The sequence below is a fragment of the Morone saxatilis genome, unplaced genomic scaffold (assembly GCF_004916995.1).
Source record: "Morone saxatilis isolate NCDOM2014 unplaced genomic scaffold, NCSU_SB_2.0 Contig18, whole genome shotgun sequence".
In the NCBI taxonomy this organism is placed as follows: domain Eukaryota; kingdom Metazoa; phylum Chordata; class Actinopteri; family Moronidae; genus Morone; species Morone saxatilis.
This window is the reverse complement of record NW_023339740.1, coordinates 18235530-18256436: the sequence shown is the minus strand read 5'-3', so window position 1 is coordinate 18256436 and position 20907 is coordinate 18235530. Positions and strand designations below refer to the sequence as shown.

At 38.3% G+C, this 20907-nt stretch overlaps 1 protein-coding gene across 1 annotated transcript; it reads left to right on the top strand.

Moving 5' to 3' along the window:
- Positions 1-3353: 3353 nt before the first annotated feature.
- Positions 3354-17989, top strand: slc6a1b (solute carrier family 6 member 1b). The gene is made up of 15 exons (XM_035661872.1): positions 3354-3712; positions 5059-5491; positions 5791-5922; positions 6177-6277; positions 6778-6887; positions 7342-7474; positions 8070-8204; positions 9145-9248; positions 9795-9919; positions 10660-10772; positions 11053-11184; positions 13129-13231; positions 13455-13555; positions 14035-14202; positions 16331-17989. The coding sequence occupies exons 2-15, from the start codon at positions 5245-5247 to the stop codon at positions 16442-16444; spliced, it is 1818 nt and encodes a 605-aa protein (XP_035517765.1). The 5' UTR covers positions 3354-3712; positions 5059-5244; the 3' UTR covers positions 16445-17989.
- Positions 17990-20907: the final 2918 nt, after the last annotated feature.

Sequence of the window (20907 nt, the reverse complement as noted above, 5' to 3'; positions counted from 1 at the left end):
GGCAAGCATTAAAGCGGACTTGAAAAGTGACTGCAGGCGATTCATGCACTTCACACAGGTTCAGAGCTAACATGCTGATCCAGTCTGATAATACTGTAAGACTGTAATGTTATGCAATTATGTTGATGAATAGACAGAGGCATTTTGACCCTGTTTGGTGTGTTTGGCTGGCAAAAGGTCAGTTTTAAAGTAGTTAAATAACAGCCATGAAACATTGGTCCCCAGCGGAGCTTAAAACTTGCACAGACTTTCATTGTTTTCCAACCAATTATGAAAACAATAATCTGACTGCATTTTCGATTTTTGTATTGTAATGAATTGTAATTTTATTGTTGTACTAGATTGGTGTACTGATATTTATATGCAGATGTGTGTCTGTAGATTTTAAGTGTCTGGTGATTGCTTTGCTTGCACCTGCTCAGAGACTGCAGATGGAAATTAACTAATAGTCTAATAATAATAATAATCATAAACCATCTCTTCTCATTTTTGAGATGAATGTTTTTGTGCATGGTCCTTGTTTACAACAACAAAAACAACAATCATAATAATAATAGTATTATTAACAATAATCACCACTTTCCCAAGAATAGTATGAATTAATTTTTTCAGTCATATGCTAATACTTATATTCATTTGCTGTGAAAGTCATTTCATATTAGAATACACTATTACTGGTGGTATTTTCAGTAATATTTGATTTGGTTCCTGTGAGTTTGCATAACAGCACAGGTCTTTTTTTATCTCTGCCAAGGAGGTCACGTTTCTGTGCAGTTTAGAGGTTTGTTTGTTTGTCTGTCAGCAAGATTTCAGAAAAAACTACTGGTCTCATTTTCATGAAATTTGGTGGAAGAGTGTAGTAGGGGTGTGATGTTTTGGGATTTACAACCTGTGTGAACTTGTATTTAAACTGAAGTGCAGATTTGCATATTATAGATTGGATTATTTGTCTTGGTGAAGGTCTGCAGTGTCTTTCTTTCTTTGTTTTCATTTTTAGCTACGACAGCAGCATGGCTATAGGGATGGCAATTTGAGTCTGTCAGTCAACTACTCTGGTCCAGACTGAAATATCTCAACAGCTTTTGGGTGGATTGCCATCTAATTTAGTACAGACATTCATGGTCCCCAGTGGATGAATCCTAATATCTTTGGTGATCCCCTGACTCACCCTCTACTGCCACCATGGGGTTAACATTTGCGGTTTTGGTGGATTAGGTGAATTGCCATAACATTTGTTACAGACAAACTTAAGACTCAAAACTCAAGACTCCTTAATTTTTCATAAAGCACCATATACCTGCAAAACTAATGACATCATCATCTGTACTTTATATTTATTGCTAATTAGCAAATGGTGGCATGCTAACAAAGTAAACAAAGATAGCAAACATGGTAAACATTACACCTGCTAAAGCATCTTAGCATTGTCATTGTGAGAATGTTAGCATGCTGATGCTAGCATTTAGCTTGAAGCACTGCTGTGCCTAAATACAGCCTCTCAGAGCTGTTGGTATGGCTTTAGACCCTCATCATAGCTATGTATGTTAATCCACATGCAGTTGTTCAAGTTTATCAATATACAAAATGTATTTATACGTAGATTAAAATCCTGCTTGAGTTGCAGTTTGAAGAGGTATACGTGGGGTGCTATTATTCATATTCGTACTATTTATGTTGTGCATAAATACACTCACTATGTATGCAAAGCCTCATAGAAATACTGAAAGTGAGAGGCAACATATTTCAAAAACCCTCTGTAAATAAGCCTGCATTATAAAATGCATCTGTCATCATTATCACTGTCATGATCATCAGTATAACCATTTTGTCTTTCTCACACGAACAATAATCTGCTCTACAGTTTCAGAGCATCCCTTTTGTCCCTTATGACTGAGCAGTGAAACTGACAGGGGGCCAGCTGTCTGCCTGTGTGTTTGCCTGTACTCTTCTCTCTATTACTACCACCTCCTTCTGTAATTACAAGCTTCACTGCACACAGACTCACCATCAGGTGGGGCCAGGGCCACAAGCACAGCACCACCAGCTCTCAACACTATAGCATTTTGAATTCCCCTCGTGTGAGAACTGGAGGTCAACGGGAGGCTTTTTGCACATCTGAGGTGCCACAGCCTGCAGGCCAATCAGCCAGTTGGGATTAGAAATGCTAAATTTTGTTTTGTATCATTAGAAGGTTAGCTCACCCCTCATTGGTTCACCATCTGGGCATTCTTTCCTTCCCTCCTTGTAACAAGGCTTTTCAGTATCAGCAGTGCACAGCCTACAGTATGGTGGACAGAGACAAAAAGAACCAAAGATGGAAGGGAAAGATTTGGGCAACTTAGCACAAAAGGGGGTAGCAAAGGAAGCAAGACATGAGAGAAATAGGGATGGAAAAGGAGAAGAAATGGTTATTTGTTTGTGGGTGGGTATTTGTTTGACATTTTTGACACACTCCAGCATTTCATGTATCCATAACAGTGACATAAGCCATGACATTGCATATGATGCCACTTGACATTAAAATGAAGCTGCTTTGGCATCAGAATATCATAACTAATGATAAGGTGTCACCTGACAGCTTTACAACAAACGAAATACCGGACAAATTAAATATCACCATCACAGTTTCCATCAGTCAGGCACTTGTCATTCCCAAAAGCAGATGTAGTTTTTTTCGTACTAACATTGGTTTAATCCTTACTCATTTTCACAACTCAAACTTTAACTGTTAAACCCTGCGAGAGTCTAATCTCCCAGTGAGACCCTAATAATTTATCTCGATGTGGGAGTTAAAGTCTGCTTTAAGACTGCTCATTTGGGATGTTCCACAAGGGTATTTCATTTTGGAAGACAGCGGGCTAAGAAGATTATAGGCACAGTTTTCAATTTATCTCACACACCCTGACTCCCTTTATTGGCTGGGACCCTCTTATCATGTTTTGCCAGGAGCTAGAGCAACTGCTGGCATCTTCCTCTGTATCTGTTACTTTGGAGTGGCTGCATTTGATGCAGCATTACTTATTTTTACCCATAGCATGGACTTTTTAACACAGACTGTTTCACATCATTTAACCCAAATTTGGTTGGATGGAAGTTTAGAAAATGAAAATAGTGTCACTGTTATGTATGGCAAATTGATGGAAGCTAGTTATCTTTACACTTAATAGATGATGTTGTCAAAATGTTAAGTAACCCATAGGTGTCTATATTATGCATCAACTGGCCCTTGAATGAGTCAGAAAGGGAGAGAGAGGGAGAGAGAGAGAGAACTTGATGATGTAAAAAAAAAGCTGCAGGAGTAAGGATATAAAACCCTGAGACAAGAGGATGCTCCTCTCTCAAACCCGCTGCCATCTCAGTGGTGGAAATGTTGGAGTTGGGGAGGGTCGACTTTGAGGTGACATTGACGCTATGTAGATGAGAGTGAGGATCCTGCGCTCCATGTTACGTCCCTGCTCGCTTCAACTCAGACGGCGGCAGCTCATTTCCCCGTCTTCTCTCCCCTCCTCTCTTTCAGCACCACTCCTTTCAGGACAGCACCTCACTCTTAAAGACGCATTTGTCCACCATCCTCACCCCTCAGGATCGTATATTTGCTCGCTTTCATCGGATGCAAAGTTTTCACCTTGGTTTGATTCTTAAAGTGCAAGGAAGTAACTTTTCTTAAAATCCGGATTTCTCCATCGGGAAAATAATAAATTAGGATTGTATTGTAAGTATTTTGTTATACCGTCTATATTTTACGTATATCAGGGATAGATTTGTGTCTGTGTGTTATTGTATTACACTAAGAACTACTGAGGAATTTGGCATATGCAGATGCGCTGAATTTGTGCGAAGATGTGCGACTGCACTTCACTTCATGCAAGAGACTTGATGGGGTAACATGAGGGTCATTAATGTATTTGATCCTTCAGTCCTGCAGCCACATGTTTTGAATTTGTCATATGTAAATGTTAATCTGTTTCGAAGAAAATGACACATAATTCTTTGTTCACTACATCCTAATTTGTCTTGAGGATGTGTGTCTCTTTGAAGTATGAACATGGAATATTATCAACAGATGATAATATAAAATATCAAAAGATGTGGTACTATGTCACCTCATTTTGCGCTTCACATTTACGCACACTGGGTGATGGAGAGCGCAGAGAGAGCGCTCTACGTTTCATTCGTTCAACTATCACGAGCAGATGTTAATTTTGTATTTTAAAAAGTAAAAATAAACAAAAAAATGAAATAATATACATTTTTGAATGCAGAACTTTACTAAATCGTGTTTTCTAAACGATGCAGCTAATTGTTTGCATTAATACTAATTAATTAGAAAATAAAATAAATATTAAATATTTTAACTCTGCCCTACAGATATTTGATGAAAATGTCTATTCATAAACTCCAGTGAGTTATTAGCCTCTTCGGGTGATTCATTAGACATGATCGTCGCATCTGACTCCTAAATGTGTTTAATTGCTCTTCTCTTGTACCGGAGCAGTAGGAAGTGGGCCATTGAATTTAGAGCGCAATGAATCAAGGACAAAACCAGGCTCTAAATTTCTGCTAACATGCATTCACTCCAGGCAGTTAAAAGTGATTCTTATTGCATGAGAAGTCGTTATTTGATCCCGTGGGGTTCACGGATCGAGGGGCACATTTTTCTCTCTCTACCCCTGAAGAAATGTCATTCAATTAGAATTGATGCATGCATAATACTCGTGTAAAATCACATTTTACCAGTAATATAAACTTCGTTTTCAGCACAGGCCAGTGTGATGCCCACCTAAAGAAGCGGTTTGGCCAAATATTTATTCTTAAAAATGTGTTTTCGTCCAGAAAACAAGTATTCAGTTAATGAGGGGAATAATTCCAACTTCACTTTTTTCTGAAATCTAATTCTAATTTAGGCAGCAAAATTAACGCAAATTAATCCTACATATTAACAATTAACATTAATTTTAAAAAATATTTCTGTTTGCTTGAGGAACAAGTAACATTTTATAATCTACTTGACATATTAGATTTATTTCTAATTCTATACGTGTCTGTTTATGTTTTCAGGGTCTCTGGACCTCTACTAAGCTAGCCCTGCGTCTGCTCTTGATCCCTCTCATCACCCCGATTATTCGTCTCCACTCGGCTGTTATCTGGGAGCTGGGTTTACAGGACGGAGAAGCTGCCGTCTGCCCGGACCGGTGCTGAAACTTCCTCTCCACTGGTCAGGACTATCCGACAAGCACAGTGACCATGGCCACCAACGGGACCAAAGCCTCAGACGGACACGTCTTAACGGAGACGGTGAACGACGCGCCCACCACCACGCCAAACGACAAACCCAAAACGTTGGTGGTGAAAGTGCAGAAGACGAAAAATGAGCTACCCGAGAGAGAAACGTGGGGTGGAAAATTTGACTTTCTTCTGTCTTGTGTCGGATACGCAATTGGACTCGGAAATGTGTGGAGATTTCCTTATTTATGTGGCAAAAACGGAGGAGGTAAACAGGAGTTCTTGGCAATTTTCCATTAATCAATACGCCAAAAGGAGTGCAAAGATCTCGACATCAAAACCTGCCTGTTTGCTACCCGGAGGTTTTTAATTAAAATAAATCTAAAGTGTATTGACACCCTCTAAGCCGTGCGTAAATGCGCACAAGCGAAAGCCTGCACGGTGATCTGGGGCGCAGTTTGAAAACAAATACTCCTTTTACCAAATATCTTGTGTGGATTATAATGAATGTTAATAGTTTATGATTCACCTTCACTTACACACCTTTACCTCTCACCTCTCATTCAGGGGCCTTCTTGATTCCCTACTTTTTGACCCTCATATTTGCTGGCATGCCCCTGTTCTTTCTGGAGACGGCTCTTGGTCAGTACACTTCTATTGGAGGGCTTGGAGTGTGGAAGCTGGCCCCCATGTTCAAAGGTAAAATACACTTCACTGTATCTTTAAGGCCTAAATTATGCTTTTTTTAAAACCGGCTTCGTGAAGGCCAGGTAGAATAGTCGAAGTCGAAAATTGGGGATCTTTGTAACTGCATAAAAGAGGGCAAAGATGTATCCTTCGTAAACTACCAAAGCTTCCATAAGATTGTTATGTATATTATTATTCTCATTTTATTTCAACATAAATATTTCAGCGCAATTTAACGTTACACCTCTACTCTCCCATTGTTTCAGGTGTGGGTCTGGCTGCTGCTGTTCTGTCCTTCTGGCTAAATATCTATTACATTGTAATCATTTCCTGGGCTATTTACTATCTGTACAACTCCTTCACTGCTGTGAGTATTTGATATTTGTATTCATGCTGTTCCCTAATAAAACAATGTAATAGGACTTGAATACCTTTTGAAAAATTAGGAAAGAAAAAGTAGTCAAGTTTCTTTGATTTCTCACCAAAAATGTTTGTTTCCCTTTGAATCAGAACAAAGGACAGATTTTATTTCTTTCTCTTTTTTTTTTTTTGCCCAGGTTGAATTTTTTACATTTTAGTTATGTAGTAGGTTCTGTTTGCCAGCACCTCTTATATAAGGGTGCACAGACCTTAATAGGGTATGACATTTATTACTTCCTTTCCCACATAATTAGAGCCTTACACAAGGTATTGATAAATGCATTTGGCGATGAGGCATTCACTCACTGAGAAAAGCATGAAATCTCAATGAGTATCATGGTCTTGGCTGCTCGACAGCCAGAGAGAATGGGACCCGGCGGTGGGAGAGTGGTCCAAGTAAAAAGAGCTGTCTGTGTGATTTTTCTCTTTTTTTCCTTTAATTTTCAGGATCTCCCATGGCAGAGTTGTGGCAATCCCTGGAACACAGACCGCTGCTACACCAACTACAGCATCCCAGACACCAGAAACCTCACCAGTGCAGTGCAGGAGTTTTGGGAGTAAGCTACACACACAAGTCTGTTAAGATCACAGGGATACTGCTTTGTTGTGAACAGATTTGAACCACACAGAAAGATGAAAGAAAGGGTTGGAGTCTGCTGTGGTCATTTAGATCTGAGGATCCAATGGTTAACCAAATCCTTTTAATATGCATCTATCACCAGATACTTCTAGAAGGACAAAAATAGTGCACATACAATAAAGGGCCTCAAACAAGCCTACAGGGAAAAAACTGGGTGTAAAAAAATTGCGTGTAGACATGCGTGCATTACTTCCTTTGACTGTGGCATCTTAAAAAAGCTTTAGGGGTGAGAAAAGAAAGCAAGGAAATGGGGTCTTTGTGAATACCCAGACACGTGTGCATTTATGTGTGTGCACCCATGCATGCTGCATGTATGAGATCGAGGATGCATTTGTGTGTTGTAGTAAGACCACTTTACTCCTTCCCTGCAGACGTAACATGCACCAGCTGACCGATGGTCTGGAGAAGCCTGGGGAGGTCAGGGTCCCACTGGCTATTACACTAGCCATTGCATGGGTGCTCGTCTATTTCTGTATCTGGAAGGGGGTCAGCTGGACTGGCAAAGTAAGTATAAGAAGAGGACAAAGACAAAACAAAATGGAAAAGCAAAATCCATCGTGAACTGAATTTGCATCATCTTAATGGTAAAGGTCATAGAATTGGCACAAAGACATGTTGGATTATAGTTCAAATGAAGGGATTATATAACTTCACATAACCCTTTATGAATGGTAGATTCATCATTGTAGAATAATTCTTGATTTATATACATAACAGTGTCAATGTCAGTATCTCTGCTGGTTAATTTCTTATTCAGTAGATTTTATCATGTATGATCTGAATTGTGTTGACTTTTGTGCAGTGCAAAATTAGTTCAGATAAGGAGGGAAATACTGCACTGGGAGTGTGCTGAACCCAACCAATCTGGGGTCATCTTGCCTCTGGGGTAATGGCTGACTAGGTCACTGTGCTGCACTGTGCTGTGGGGATGGTGCCACAGTCCTGTAACACTGTTCATGAGTTGAACAACTTCTCACTTCTTCTGCAGTTTTGTTGCCTTGCAGGATAAATATTCCAAGTAAAATAATGCTCACTAATGGTGCGATTAGTTAGTTAGTTTTGGCTTATTTTTTTTTAACTACAATTTTGTGTCCCACAGGTGGTGTACTTCTCAGCCACATACCCTTACTTCATGTTGTTCATCCTGTTTTGCCGTGGCGTCACTCTACCTGGTGCAATTGATGGAATCCTCTTCTATATCACACCAGACTTTGACAAACTTAAGCAGTCTGAGGTATGTTGTCTGCACCCTCTGCTCTCTCACTCTGCAGATCTAGATGACTAAAAGCTGTTCCTATTCAGGAACACGTATAGCACTTTATTGACCACTAAAATAAAGGTGGTTGCAGAGGATAAACTGAGCCCCAGTGGAATGTGTTCAGAAGGTTTGCAGGTTACGGTAATGCAATTGTACTTACTGTACTTGAATCTAGGCAAAGAGTACTGTAGTTAGTCATTAAGGGGTGTACATACCTCAATCTTATCCAAATATATCCTCAGTGAGTGCACAGTATTAATACTAACACCCACAGATAATGTCTGACAATCACTCTTAACTGCATCAGCAGCAAAATAGTAGACAGGATGTCTGTTAGCACCCAGACACAAAAAAAACACATTGCTATTAGTGTATTCTCCCTTGAGCAGCAGAGCAACAAGCTTATGAAAAGTTTAACTCTTGTGATGACTATGTACATTTGTATTTATTATATTGATGCAGGGTAATTGTAAAGAACACTGTAGGGTCTCACGTTGTTGAAAAGGCTGAAGTGCCAGTGATATTCAGGCTAATGCATCTTTGTCCAGAAAAATAAAACTCATACGATTGTATTAATTTATTCGGTAGTGATTGTGAATAAATGATTTATCATTTAAGCTGAAAAAGAGCATCCAATTAAGCTAGATGAGGTGTGGATAGACATCATGAGATAAGGCAAGATCTTAGTGAGTTAAGTTGATCAAGATGGGATGCAATGGGATCAGAGTGCATCAGATTGAATAAAGTGTAACAGTGTACAACAGTGTACATGGCTTGATCAGTTAAATAGAATCAAAATGACAAGAGGTCATATGAATAGGAAAATAAAACAAGTCATTTTTTTTATTTCTATTAAGCATTAACTTATGTCTATACCTGATTATTTTACATCTTATTTATAATCTTTGTGTGTCAGGTGTGGCTGGATGCTGCCACTCAGATCTTCTTTTCCTACGGGCTGGGATTAGGCTCTCTGATTGCTCTTGGCAGCTACAATCCTTTCAAAAACAACGTATACAGGTAGATGATTATAATATGTTGCATTTCAGTTTCATTGTCCACATGAAATAAATACCTGTTTTGATGAAATTTTCATGTCTAGCACTGGTCACTCACATCTTGTTTTGTTTTTTTAAAGGAGACTGTGCAGATGTTTCTTCCTGGGTTTTTTTGGTTTCCTGGCAACATAGTGTCTGCTGTACCTTCTATTTTGGGACTATTTGAGCCTCCAGCTGTATCAGTTGTTTCATTATTTTGGCTCTATCCTCTCTTTTACACTCATAGGCACAGACATTTGGTTTGCCTCTGACGCATTGTCAGATAAACACTTTTCTGCAGCCCACCTACATACATCTATGGTTCAAACTATTTAAAAACTACTGGAGCTCACTGCCATTTTAAAATAACAGGTCAATATAAATGTATTCAGCTGCTGAGCTACTGCAGGATGCAAAATGGCTCTCCACCATCCCTTCCCCCCATGCCTCTCGACAATGTGTGACGGGTTGATAAGGAATTGATATAGGCGTGACAATGGCTGCCTTGTGCTTTGTCTCTCCCATACAGAGATTCTGTCATTGTCTGCTGCATCAACTCCTTCACAAGCATGTTCGCTGGCTTTGTCATCTTCTCCATCGTGGGATTCATGGCCAATGTAACAAAGAGACCAATCGCTGATGTGGCAGCCTCAGGTAATTGCAATCAATGTTAAAACTCGATAGTGACAATAGGCACAAGCAAGAGATACTTACGACTGTGCAAAAATGTAGCCCTTGAAATTGCTTGATGTTATTCTGTCATTAGGAAAGGGAAGGTTTTAGCTTGTCACTATATGTGAGTTTTGATATCTGGTTCTATTAGAAAGAAAATGCTCAGTCATTTAGCAAAACTCTCTGTTCTTTGTAAATACTCAAGTTTGACAATGAGCACTCACACTTTTTTCTTCTAAGGGAAATGTTAGGTTTTATCTAGCATTACAGTTACATTCATAGTTTCTGAGTATGTATGTTAAAAATGGTAGGTAAAAATGCCAGTGTGTAACTTTAGAGAGGATCTATTGGCAATGAATATAATATTCATAGGTATGTGTTCATTAGAGTATAATCAACTGAAAATAAGAGTTATTGTGTTGTTGTTACCTTAAAATGACACTACACACAGAGGCTATAGGTGGCTTTCCATGGATTCTGCCATGTTGAACTGTCATGTTTATATAGTAGCCCAGAACAGATAAACCAAACACTGGCAGTAGATAGGGCCTTTATGTTTTTTGCAAGTTTTGTGACCACCATAGTTTCTCCTACACATGTCACAGCTCATTCTCATTCCCAGGTCGGTTGCAATCTGCAACCTCACTAGATGTCACTAAATCCTACACATTTGACCTTTAAATAAACAATTTTTTGTGTGTATAATATTTGTCTTTTGTCAGGACCTGGCCTGGCATTTTTGGCTTATCCTGAGGCTGTCACCCAGCTGCCCATCTCTCCTCTCTGGGCCATTCTTTTTTTCTCCATGCTGCTGATGCTGGGAATTGACAGCCAGGTAAAAATAACTGTGGTTAACGATAAATAATGGTCTCAGTTGTGTTTTTGGACCATTTTTATTTAGCAAAGTGCTGATGTTCCAGCCTTTGACAAATAAAAGGAAAAATTAAATAAATTAACAGAAAGTTCATGTTTAGGGTCAGGATTCTGTTGTAATGTGTCTTGCTCTTACTATTTCATTCATGAAAGCTAATTCTAAACCTTAGATATTTACCTAATACTTTTACTGTGGCAACATTCTGTAACACAGTTTTGATATAACTCTGCAACCCCTCCAGTTCTGCACTGTGGAAGGCTTCATCACTGCACTGGTTGATGAATTCCCTCATATTCTCCGAAAACGCAGAGAGATCTTTATCGCAATCGTCTGCCTTGTTTCTTACATCATTGGACTGTCCAATATCACACAGGTAAATACTTCTTTCTTATTGGATAATCCACCAGCTTTTAGAGATATTACTAGATAGTTAGTTCGAAAACACTAATATACAGCATCAGAATGAATAACAAAGTAATATTTGTTGCCATATTCTGGTCAACATTGAGTCTTTCCTCTAGTTTATTAAGTAATTTATATTACTGGAAAAATATCCCTGTCTAAGGGCTGTTGTCTCTCTTTGTCTTTTCCATGAGGAGTCAACCTTAACTACTTTTTCTTGTTTTTAGGTGGTAGGAGTGAAAATTAGTCACCCTCAACATTTGTTGTGGTTTGGTTTCAGAATAATGAAGACAGCTATACAATTAAAGTAGTACAATTAAATAGAGAATAAGATGTGTGTTCTAGAGGATGATTTTTTCCTGGGCAGCTACATGTTTTTTTCCCCAAATGATGTACAGAACTTACGCATTATCTCCAATGGCTTGAAAAATAGTGCATATAGCTGCTGTAAATGGGGCAAAAAAATGCTCCAAATGTTCGTCCCCTCTTCTGGATGAAAGGATAATGATATGCTCAGTTGGTTTGTCTGTCCATTTGTCTGTCTGTCCAACACTTGGGTCCCGGGTATGATATCTAACAGTAATAGGCCAGATTGCTGTGAAATTTTGTATTTTTATGGTGTGCTTACAGTGTTTTTACTGTTCTTTATGTGTATGATTAGTCATCTGAGCTTTTGTCTACACTTTGGTCCATGGCATGGTATTTGAATGGCATGAAAGTTGTAGTATATATTCATGGTCCACAGAGGATCAATCTTAATGCTTTTGGTAACCTCCTGACTTTTCTGCTAGCACCACCATCAGGCCATTTAATTTAAACAAATAAATCCTAGTCTGAAGGGTAGATTACTATAAATTGTATTACTGAATACATATTTTATGCACTTCCTCTAGCCCCCCCTAAGGTTGAAATACCACTTCTGCACGCAGAGTGTCTTATTTAACTGGCAGGTTTGCCATGAAATTTGCTGAGCACATTCATGCTCTCAAATAAATAAAATATATCTACTCTAATATTACCACGAAGATGCTATTTTACTACTGAATTTGTTTAGCTTAATTTGTCTTAAAATAGAAATAATAATATTTGTTTAATTATATTGGTCTAATGTTATCCCTCAACATGCAAATTTAAACATGGTTGACATAAATTCTTTATTTTCTGTGTCAGACTTCAGTGTAGCACATCAAAAGACATCTTGAAAGTATTTTTTATCATTTATTTGATTTTTTTTTCTACAAAATTACTGCTGGCTACTGCTACACAAGGTACAGTGATCATTTTGTTGCGATTTCAATCAAAAGAAACTATAAAAAACAATAAGGGAAGGAGCTAAAAGTCAGCAAAAAGTTGGCAAGATTCATCTGTGTCTGCCAACTTGTGAGCCAAAAATGACAGAATCACTGCAGGCCAAGGTCATGTTTGCTAATGACACTCGAAGACCCTGCATTGTCCCTCTACTTCTGCCAAACTGGATTTCCATCATGCCACACGCACAGCCCAGTTACTCTAATCGCTGCTCCAGGCAGTCTAAAATATATCAAGCTTCACAGGGTAGGGGTTGATGAACTGTAGCAGGTCCCTCTGAGCTAGTCTTCATAAAGACCTGATAGCTGCAAGAGATTGTGGGCAGACATGAAATGTTTCAAGGAGATTCTTGGTCTGATCTCGTCACATCCACAGTAACGCAGTTTCCAAAAGGAAGTCTTAGCACCAGTTCTATCCTCACCAATGAGAGGTCACTAACTCTCACCAGCCACAGCCGCTGGTGCTCTCGCCCTTGATGTTATTCCACTTGACCGATTTAGTACAGTGCTGCACATCCAATACTATAATTGCTTCTTCAATTTTTCCCCCTTAGTCTTCTGGTTTATTGTCTTCTTAGCTTTTGTTTTCTGCTTCTCTCCTGTTGCAGGGTGGACTGTACGTGTTTAAGCTATTCGACTACTACTCAGCTAGTGGAATGTGCCTGCTTTTCCTGGTCTTCTTTGAGTGCATCTCAATTTCATGGTTTTATGGTGAGCCACACTATACATGTCTCAGTCTTCTTCAACCTGTTTTTCCATCTAAAAATTACACTACAAATTTCTGTCTCTTGTTGCTGGCTTATTGGAAGCTAAAATCTCAAGATCTAACATCTAAGATCCAGACTAGAAACATTTTTGAGATCATGAATTATGGACTGCATCTATTCACACAACATGGCAATTAAAATTAACTACTTTATCTTTTCGGTTCCAGGTGTGAACAAATTCTATGACAACATTGAGGAAATGATTGGCTACAGGCCCTGTATGTGGTGGAAGGCCTGCTGGGTCGTTTTCACGCCGCTCATCGTGGCTGTAAGTGTTATCTGCGGGTAACATTCATGATTTAACAAATAATGTTCCAACAGGGAAAAAAACATCATCATCAGGGGCAATATTTAGGCATATGAGGTCTTGGGTGAAGCTACATATAGATAATTATTAATAATAATCTTATAATAACTGTTATGATTTTTCTCATCACTTAGCCTGTTGGTTGTGTGCATGAAAATCCAAAGCCGCCTGATTATGTTTACTTGATGTAATTATTGGCCTAATTATCAGTAAGTGCTCCATGTACAGGTGACCAAAATGTGATTCTGTAGTTTTTCTTCATGTATAAGGTTCAAATTTAGAATATATTAGCTAAATGTCAAAACAAGTAGTGACAAACAAGAGCATTTTTTTTTTAGAAAAAAAAAAGTCTTCTTGGGGTAAAAGTTGTGCAGTTCTGCAATTATTAAGTCTGTATCTGCATGAGGTGCTAAGATCTATTTTCTTGTCCTTCTTTTCAGGGAGTCTTCTTGTTTAGTGCAGTGCAGATGGTTCCCCTCACCATGGGTGACTATGTGTTCCCAGCCTGGGGCCAGGGGGTTGGCTGGTGCATGGCCCTCTCCTCAATGACCCTCATCCCTGGCTACATGGGCTACATGTTCCTCACACTCAAAGGCACATACAAAGAGGTAAGATCAGTGTGGATTCAGTCTAGTAGTCCATGCGGTTTACTTAAATAAGACTTACTGACCTTTTTTTGTTGTTGCTGTATTTGCTCAGAAGCAATGAATACGTACTATATACATATATGAATATTGGCATATAAATACCAAGAGTTTTGTTTAGTGTAATGCAAATACAATATGAACCACAGATTTGCCAGAACATATGCATCACTTTACCCGCCCATTTTACTCATATATTAGGTGGTTTGAATTTGAATCTGCACTCGGCAGCGAGGCAGGTTCTATGTTAAGAGTTTCAAGAAGATTATTTGGTATGCAAGATTTTTGGCTGAAATATATTATTACATTCTGCATGATAGACAAATCCAACACAGAGAACACAGTGGTGTTTTTTCAGATGGTGTTGATGTTCTGTGAGGATAATGTAAATGCGACATAGAAGCCCTGAGGACTTTATAGAGGAGATCAGTTTTAACCATGGGAGGAAGCTGGAATGAACATTTAAGGTCATCCTGTTGATTTTCACAGACAGTCAGGCTCAAATATGTTTACCAGAGTATTCTGATCCAGGATTTATGTCATCTTCACTTACATTTACAACATTTACATAATGGCTGGAAGTGAAAGTAGTACCTGGAATGTAATTTTGCAGCAAGGCTCTTCACATTGGATGTTAAAATTCTAAGCTTAGCCCAATGTGATTTTGCTCTGTGCATTATAACTGCAATTCAACGCTTTTTTAATGAGCAAACACATAGGCATGCTGGGTAAAGACATGATAAATTGCCATGAAGACTAGAACAGAGAAAAAAGGATTAGTAAAATAGAGTTTCTAATTAGTTCTGTTACACAATTTTAGATGCCTTTTTGCTGCAGCAGCCACTGAGTTCTCAGTAAACACTGCATTTTATTGATCTGATGATCCTAATCAATGGCAGATAATACCTTTTCCGACATGCCATTTATATTAAGAGCTTTTTGATTTGCAGTCATTCACAATGCCCTGAATAATATCCTTACATCCATACAGTCCCTAGTGACAGATATAGCTTTATTGCCACCGCTGACAGAATAAATGGGCCATAATTGCAGGCAGTGCAACAGAGGCTGTCAGAGGCGATGTGCAGGTGTCAGATCCTGCAGTACCAGCTGATGGCTGATTGTCTAATTGTAGCAATCAGCCAGCTGATTAGTGCTCTGCACCCAGGCGGACGCTTAGTTTCACAAACACTCCATATAAATGCCTACAGTGCCTGGGTCCAACACTACTCATAGTTCAGAACATTTAGAAGTTTGGGATGGTTTAATCAGTGTGCAAACTATACCATGGCTTTCGGGGGAGCTTACTGTATTACCGTGATGCACAGTATTACAAAATAGAGAAATGAATAATGGTGATTTGGTGTGCAAACTCAGTGGGACTAGGAACGTTTATTTTATGTATATTTTCTGATCTGAAGTGAATGATATTGTGGTGGCAAGAATAGCAGTATCTATTTCTTTTAAATTAATTAGTGATGAATCACCCTAATGCACAAATCATACATCAATAGTAGCCTAAGTTTATGCATAATCCATAATGATAAAGATATAGAAAAATAGAAATGCATGGCAAAAATAGCATATTGTCAATATTTTAGAGACCCCCCAATATTTCACAAATCATGTTTTCAGGGGAGCTCATGTCTTACTAAGAAGAACCAAGTTCCCCTGTGGCTCTCCTGTAGTTCACACCCTGGGTTTGGATTTAGTTTTATGAGTTCAGTAAATTCAGCCCAAAAAACATTTGTTAGTGTCATGAATGGTATTGGCAATTTGTTATTTTATCAGCCATATCTAAGGCTGTATTCATTCATATACCTAAATCACATCAGGGAAAATGTATAAATGTCTTTTCTGAGAGTATCTTGTAGAATGCGGAGAGCCTGAGGCTGTGCATTCATCAGGCTCACAGCTGTGTAGCTTGTGTGTTTTGTTACAGCTTATGGGTTTGATCACAAATTTTGCAGCTGTTTGGGCCTTACTAATGGTATATGACAATGTCTCATTGTAATTTCAACACCATCTGTGCATTTTTCAGCTGTGTGATATCAGCAATTTCACTATTCCTCTCTATGCTTCTCCCTTGCAGCGTCTGCGGATGATGATCAAGCCTTTGAAACTGGTGAAGGCTCAGGAAAATGGCCCAGACCAGCAGACAGAAAACCAGAGTCAGAACCCTGCCAACGAGGAAGCCTACATCTAGAAACTTCTGCCTGTCTCTCTGTCTCGACAGCCAGACAGGAGATCTACACAGAAGAAACGTAATCAAGGTTGGGAACGACCACCAGACTTCCATGTCTGCTTTTATTCACCTACCTCCTGGGGACACGTGAGACCAACCTGATTACAGTTATTTTTAGGGGTTTTTCTGTTTGTTTATTTGTATAATACAGAGTTATAAAACATATGAGGAAAAACAAACTACCCAGCAAAATTGTTGTGATATTATGAATTTCATTATGCAAAAAAGTTAGTCTTCTTAGAAAAGGAAATGTGACTTAGGAAATTACTGTATATTGAATATATAATTTAAATTTGGAGGCCCGCGTTGATTCAATAGTATTGTGCTACTTTGAAGATATTAATCTATTAAACTACAATTACTGTACAAAGAAAAATATTGGTTAAATGCATTTTGCTTGTACATGAAATAAATACATTAAAATGAATGCAGTGTAGTAGGTGAAAAAAAAGCAATTTGAAAGTTTGTAAAGTGAAAATTGAATATTGACCAATTTAAGGCAAAGACAATATGGGAATGTGCAACAGGTAAGGCCAAATCTGCTTGTATGTGTAAAATATAATTTAGCCAGACTATCACTCCCGTGCAAGACCCTGCAGTTCGCCTGAAATGTTTACCCACCCATGTCTGGGGCTACCTTTGAAAAGCACAAGGATAGTATGGAAACTTCTTTTTGGCTCGATTGAAACTTGTGACAACAGCAAAAACAACTTACATAGGATACATAGCAAGAGACTGTTATAATTGTTTCTTTGTTTTCTAAAGAACAATAACTTTGTATGTTGTCTGAATCTTTTTTGTAGAATCATTTTTAGGTCATTTTCTATATGTGAGAGTGAGAAGGACCAAAATCATACTCAAGTTTGAAAGATTGGTGCAGACATTTGACTTGCTGACTATATATGGTTTAAATCAAACATCCCTTTTGTCTCTTTGAAGAGCAACAGGGTACAGTAGGTAAAGTAAAGACAGCATCCGCCTACAAGCACAATTTGGATCTGTAAACTACCACCTCTAACAATAGGTGTAGCCAATACAGAAATCTCACATTTGCACTGTGCATACTATTTCTGCCTGAAATTATTTGGAAAATGTAGGTTTTCCTTTTCCTGATAACCAGTTAAGTAGGAAGACATTGTGTTGCAGTAAGCCAATGCTAATTCTTTTTATTAAATCTATATATTAAACTGTGAGAACGAATAAGCTACAGTGGCTGCTGCATTGGAGACTGTATGATGGATTTATTTGATAGCCACCACTATTCTGACTGGAACCGTTTACTTGTATATCTATTTAGTAACCCACTTCTCAGGAACAAAGGTGGACGTGACCAAATTCTCTCAGATACTACCATTATACACTGAAACAATGAATGCTGTATTTAAAAAACAAAAACACACCTATTATTAAATATCTGACTGTTTCTCCCATTAATCCAACATACCTTAAGAAGCAGCAAAACATGAATACACAAATTAGTAAGAAAACCTAAAATACACACACACACACACATAATTGGGCACACTCGAAAGCTGATCCAAATTGTTGCCTCTTTTCTGTGTGCTATTCAGCTAGCATAATTTCTTTCAGTGTAAATGAACTGTGACGGCCTTCACTCAGTCATTTTAATAGAAGCCAAAATGTGTTTCTATCCTGTGGCGAGTGCAGATTTTAATATCAGACCAGGAGAGTGAAAGAGAAACTTTGGCTCAGTCAGAGGACAAAGTCTGCAAAAGCACTGTTAACATAACAGGACATAGCCAGATGCTATAGGCCAACACCACTGAAACTACTCCTTTTCATAGGATAAAGAAAAACCTATTATTACATATCAAGTTTGCTCGGCAATATAAAATATATATATAGAAGCTGACTTTGTGACAGACCACAGATATCACTGTATTACTATAAAGGAGGATCAAGAAAATTTGCTTCTGTGGCAGCTACATGCGACAGGAATCAGGTTGAATCAGTCCCGTTTCTTTTCTTTTATTTATGTTTTTTTTTCTCAAAGATATGTGATATAAAATGTGCAATGACAAAGGGTTCCGTGAATTTTGTATAAAGTTACCATACTGCAGTTTTCTCTCTTGAATGATGTTGTAAACTGGACTGTGTAATACATGTATCTGTGAATGTCCGTACAACCTGAGTTTTTCTTTTCTTTTGTCTAAATGTTGAACAATAAGTGTGATATTATTTGCTGTTTTCTGCAATAATATTATTATCTCAGAAACTAAAGCACATATCTCTCTCATCTGTAAAAAGTATAATTACAATAACAGAATAGAGTAATAATAAAGATGATGATAATAATAATGTAATAGAAATGTCTAGTCAGAGAATATTGTTTTGTATATTTCTAGCTGTTTCATGGGCCTAATGTAAAATATTCAATGTAAAAATATAATAAATGTCTTTAGATGGTGTTATATGAAAAAGCATGATTGCAATATATGTTATCTGCAAAAATAAATAAAGACCTATAGATTATAATGTCTGTGTCAGGTAATCTTACTGTTGGAGGAGAAGGCAATATTTGTGTACATTCAGTTCAAAGACTTACAAGCCTGTGGTGAATTGTGGAAAGTACAAATACCATTTTTATTTGTTAAATGGATGTGACTCTTTGAAAAGCTACCAGCACTGACTTAAAAAGGTATGGGAATGCTCTTCAAATATGCTTTCTAAATTGCTGAGTGAGATGGTTTTGCATGACACTGACCCGCTCAGTGTTAGTGCTTAGTGCACATAAGTGCAAATGAATATGCAATCAGCTCCATCATCGCAAGAGATGTTCTCTGTAAACTTAGATGATAGTTTCTGACAAAATGGTTCATGCCACAGCAATATCCTTGTGACACCTGCACTGAGAGCTGTGCCAGCACACATACTATAGCTGTCCTGGCTGACAGCCAATCCCCTCCAGTCATAATGCACCATCCATCCCTGCTGTTATGCAGTAGTTAGCCTACATTTGTTATAATCCAAATGGCCACCAAATTGTCACAAAATGCACAGTGACAGAGTACAGATTATGTAGGCATCTTTATTTCAACAAATCTATGTAAAGGGAACAATAGCACACATACAAGTGAGATAAATGAATGAATTAAATAACATGTCTTTAAATAACATGTATTACATACTTGTCCAGTCGTCAGAGGGAAGCACAGTAATCTCAAAATGTGCTGAGCTTTGTTTGTTAAAACATTAATCTCTTTTGGCTACTTAACATTTGTTAATACTTGAGACACTAATGGATCATTTAAACTGTTGTCTTTGTCTTATCAATACATACCAAGGTCACAACTCCTCAAGTAGCATTGAATATAATATGTGTTTTCCAGCACATTGGATTGATGCAATAATAGCCTCTGGTGTTTATCTTTAAAGCTTTACTTGTCTCACTGTTTGTATGGCTCGGCCTTTTGAATGTCAAGTGGTGCGTCTTTAAGCTTGTTGCCTTAATTTAGTTACAATTGCAGTCACACAACTCTTAAGAAGCAGATGTAAGTGTTAGTTGTGAAACTATATATACAGAGAAGGTATATGGTTTCAAGGCTGTGACCTTATCACTCCCTGAAAGCATTCACAAGTTCACCACAACATCCACTGAATCCACTCATATAGTTAGCCACTGAGTTTTCAGGTGAACAGTGCAATGGCAGCTAATAATGTTCTAATGCAGGGTGCCCAGGATAAATATTGCCACAAGTATTGTCATGTGTGTCATATGAGAGTAACAGCAGACTTCAGTTGTTTTCCTGAACTACCTCACAGGCTTTGTGCCATTTCAGTAATTTCACTAATTATTTTGTGAATGCAGAATATGCATAGAGTTTATAATTGGCATCTTGGCTCTGACATCAATCCTCACAGGCATATACAAGCTCAGCACAGCAGAGAGTAGGGAGTGACAATAATAACATCCTTCCAAAACTGCATCAGACCACAACCAGATATTTTGTGGAATGGCAAGGCCACTGCAGCCATTTCCCTGAATAACACCTCAGCCCACATATGTAGTGAATGCTGGTGCTGGTGCCTGGTTCAGCTGTACGTGCCAGCTGGGCACCAGCCACCATATGGCTGTTCTCCTGCTGGGCATCTCAGAAAATGAGGGGAAGACAGTACAGTAAGAGCTTGCGAACTGAAATGAAAGTACAAACAGTAAATCATACTGTATACAATAAAGTTTATTGGGGTTCCACCTTTAAGGTGGGATCAGTCATTCTCGAGCAAGATAGCTGATTGTTGAGTCTCATTGCAGGCTATCACATACCAACACTTTGGGTTATGGTGAATGGGAAACAAGTGGCTAGGAGGGAGCCTCTAGGCTTGGGAAGACATTGTGGCAACAGGTATGTGTTTGTTGTTCAAGATTATTTCTCTAAGTATGTTAAACACTAATGAAAACATAC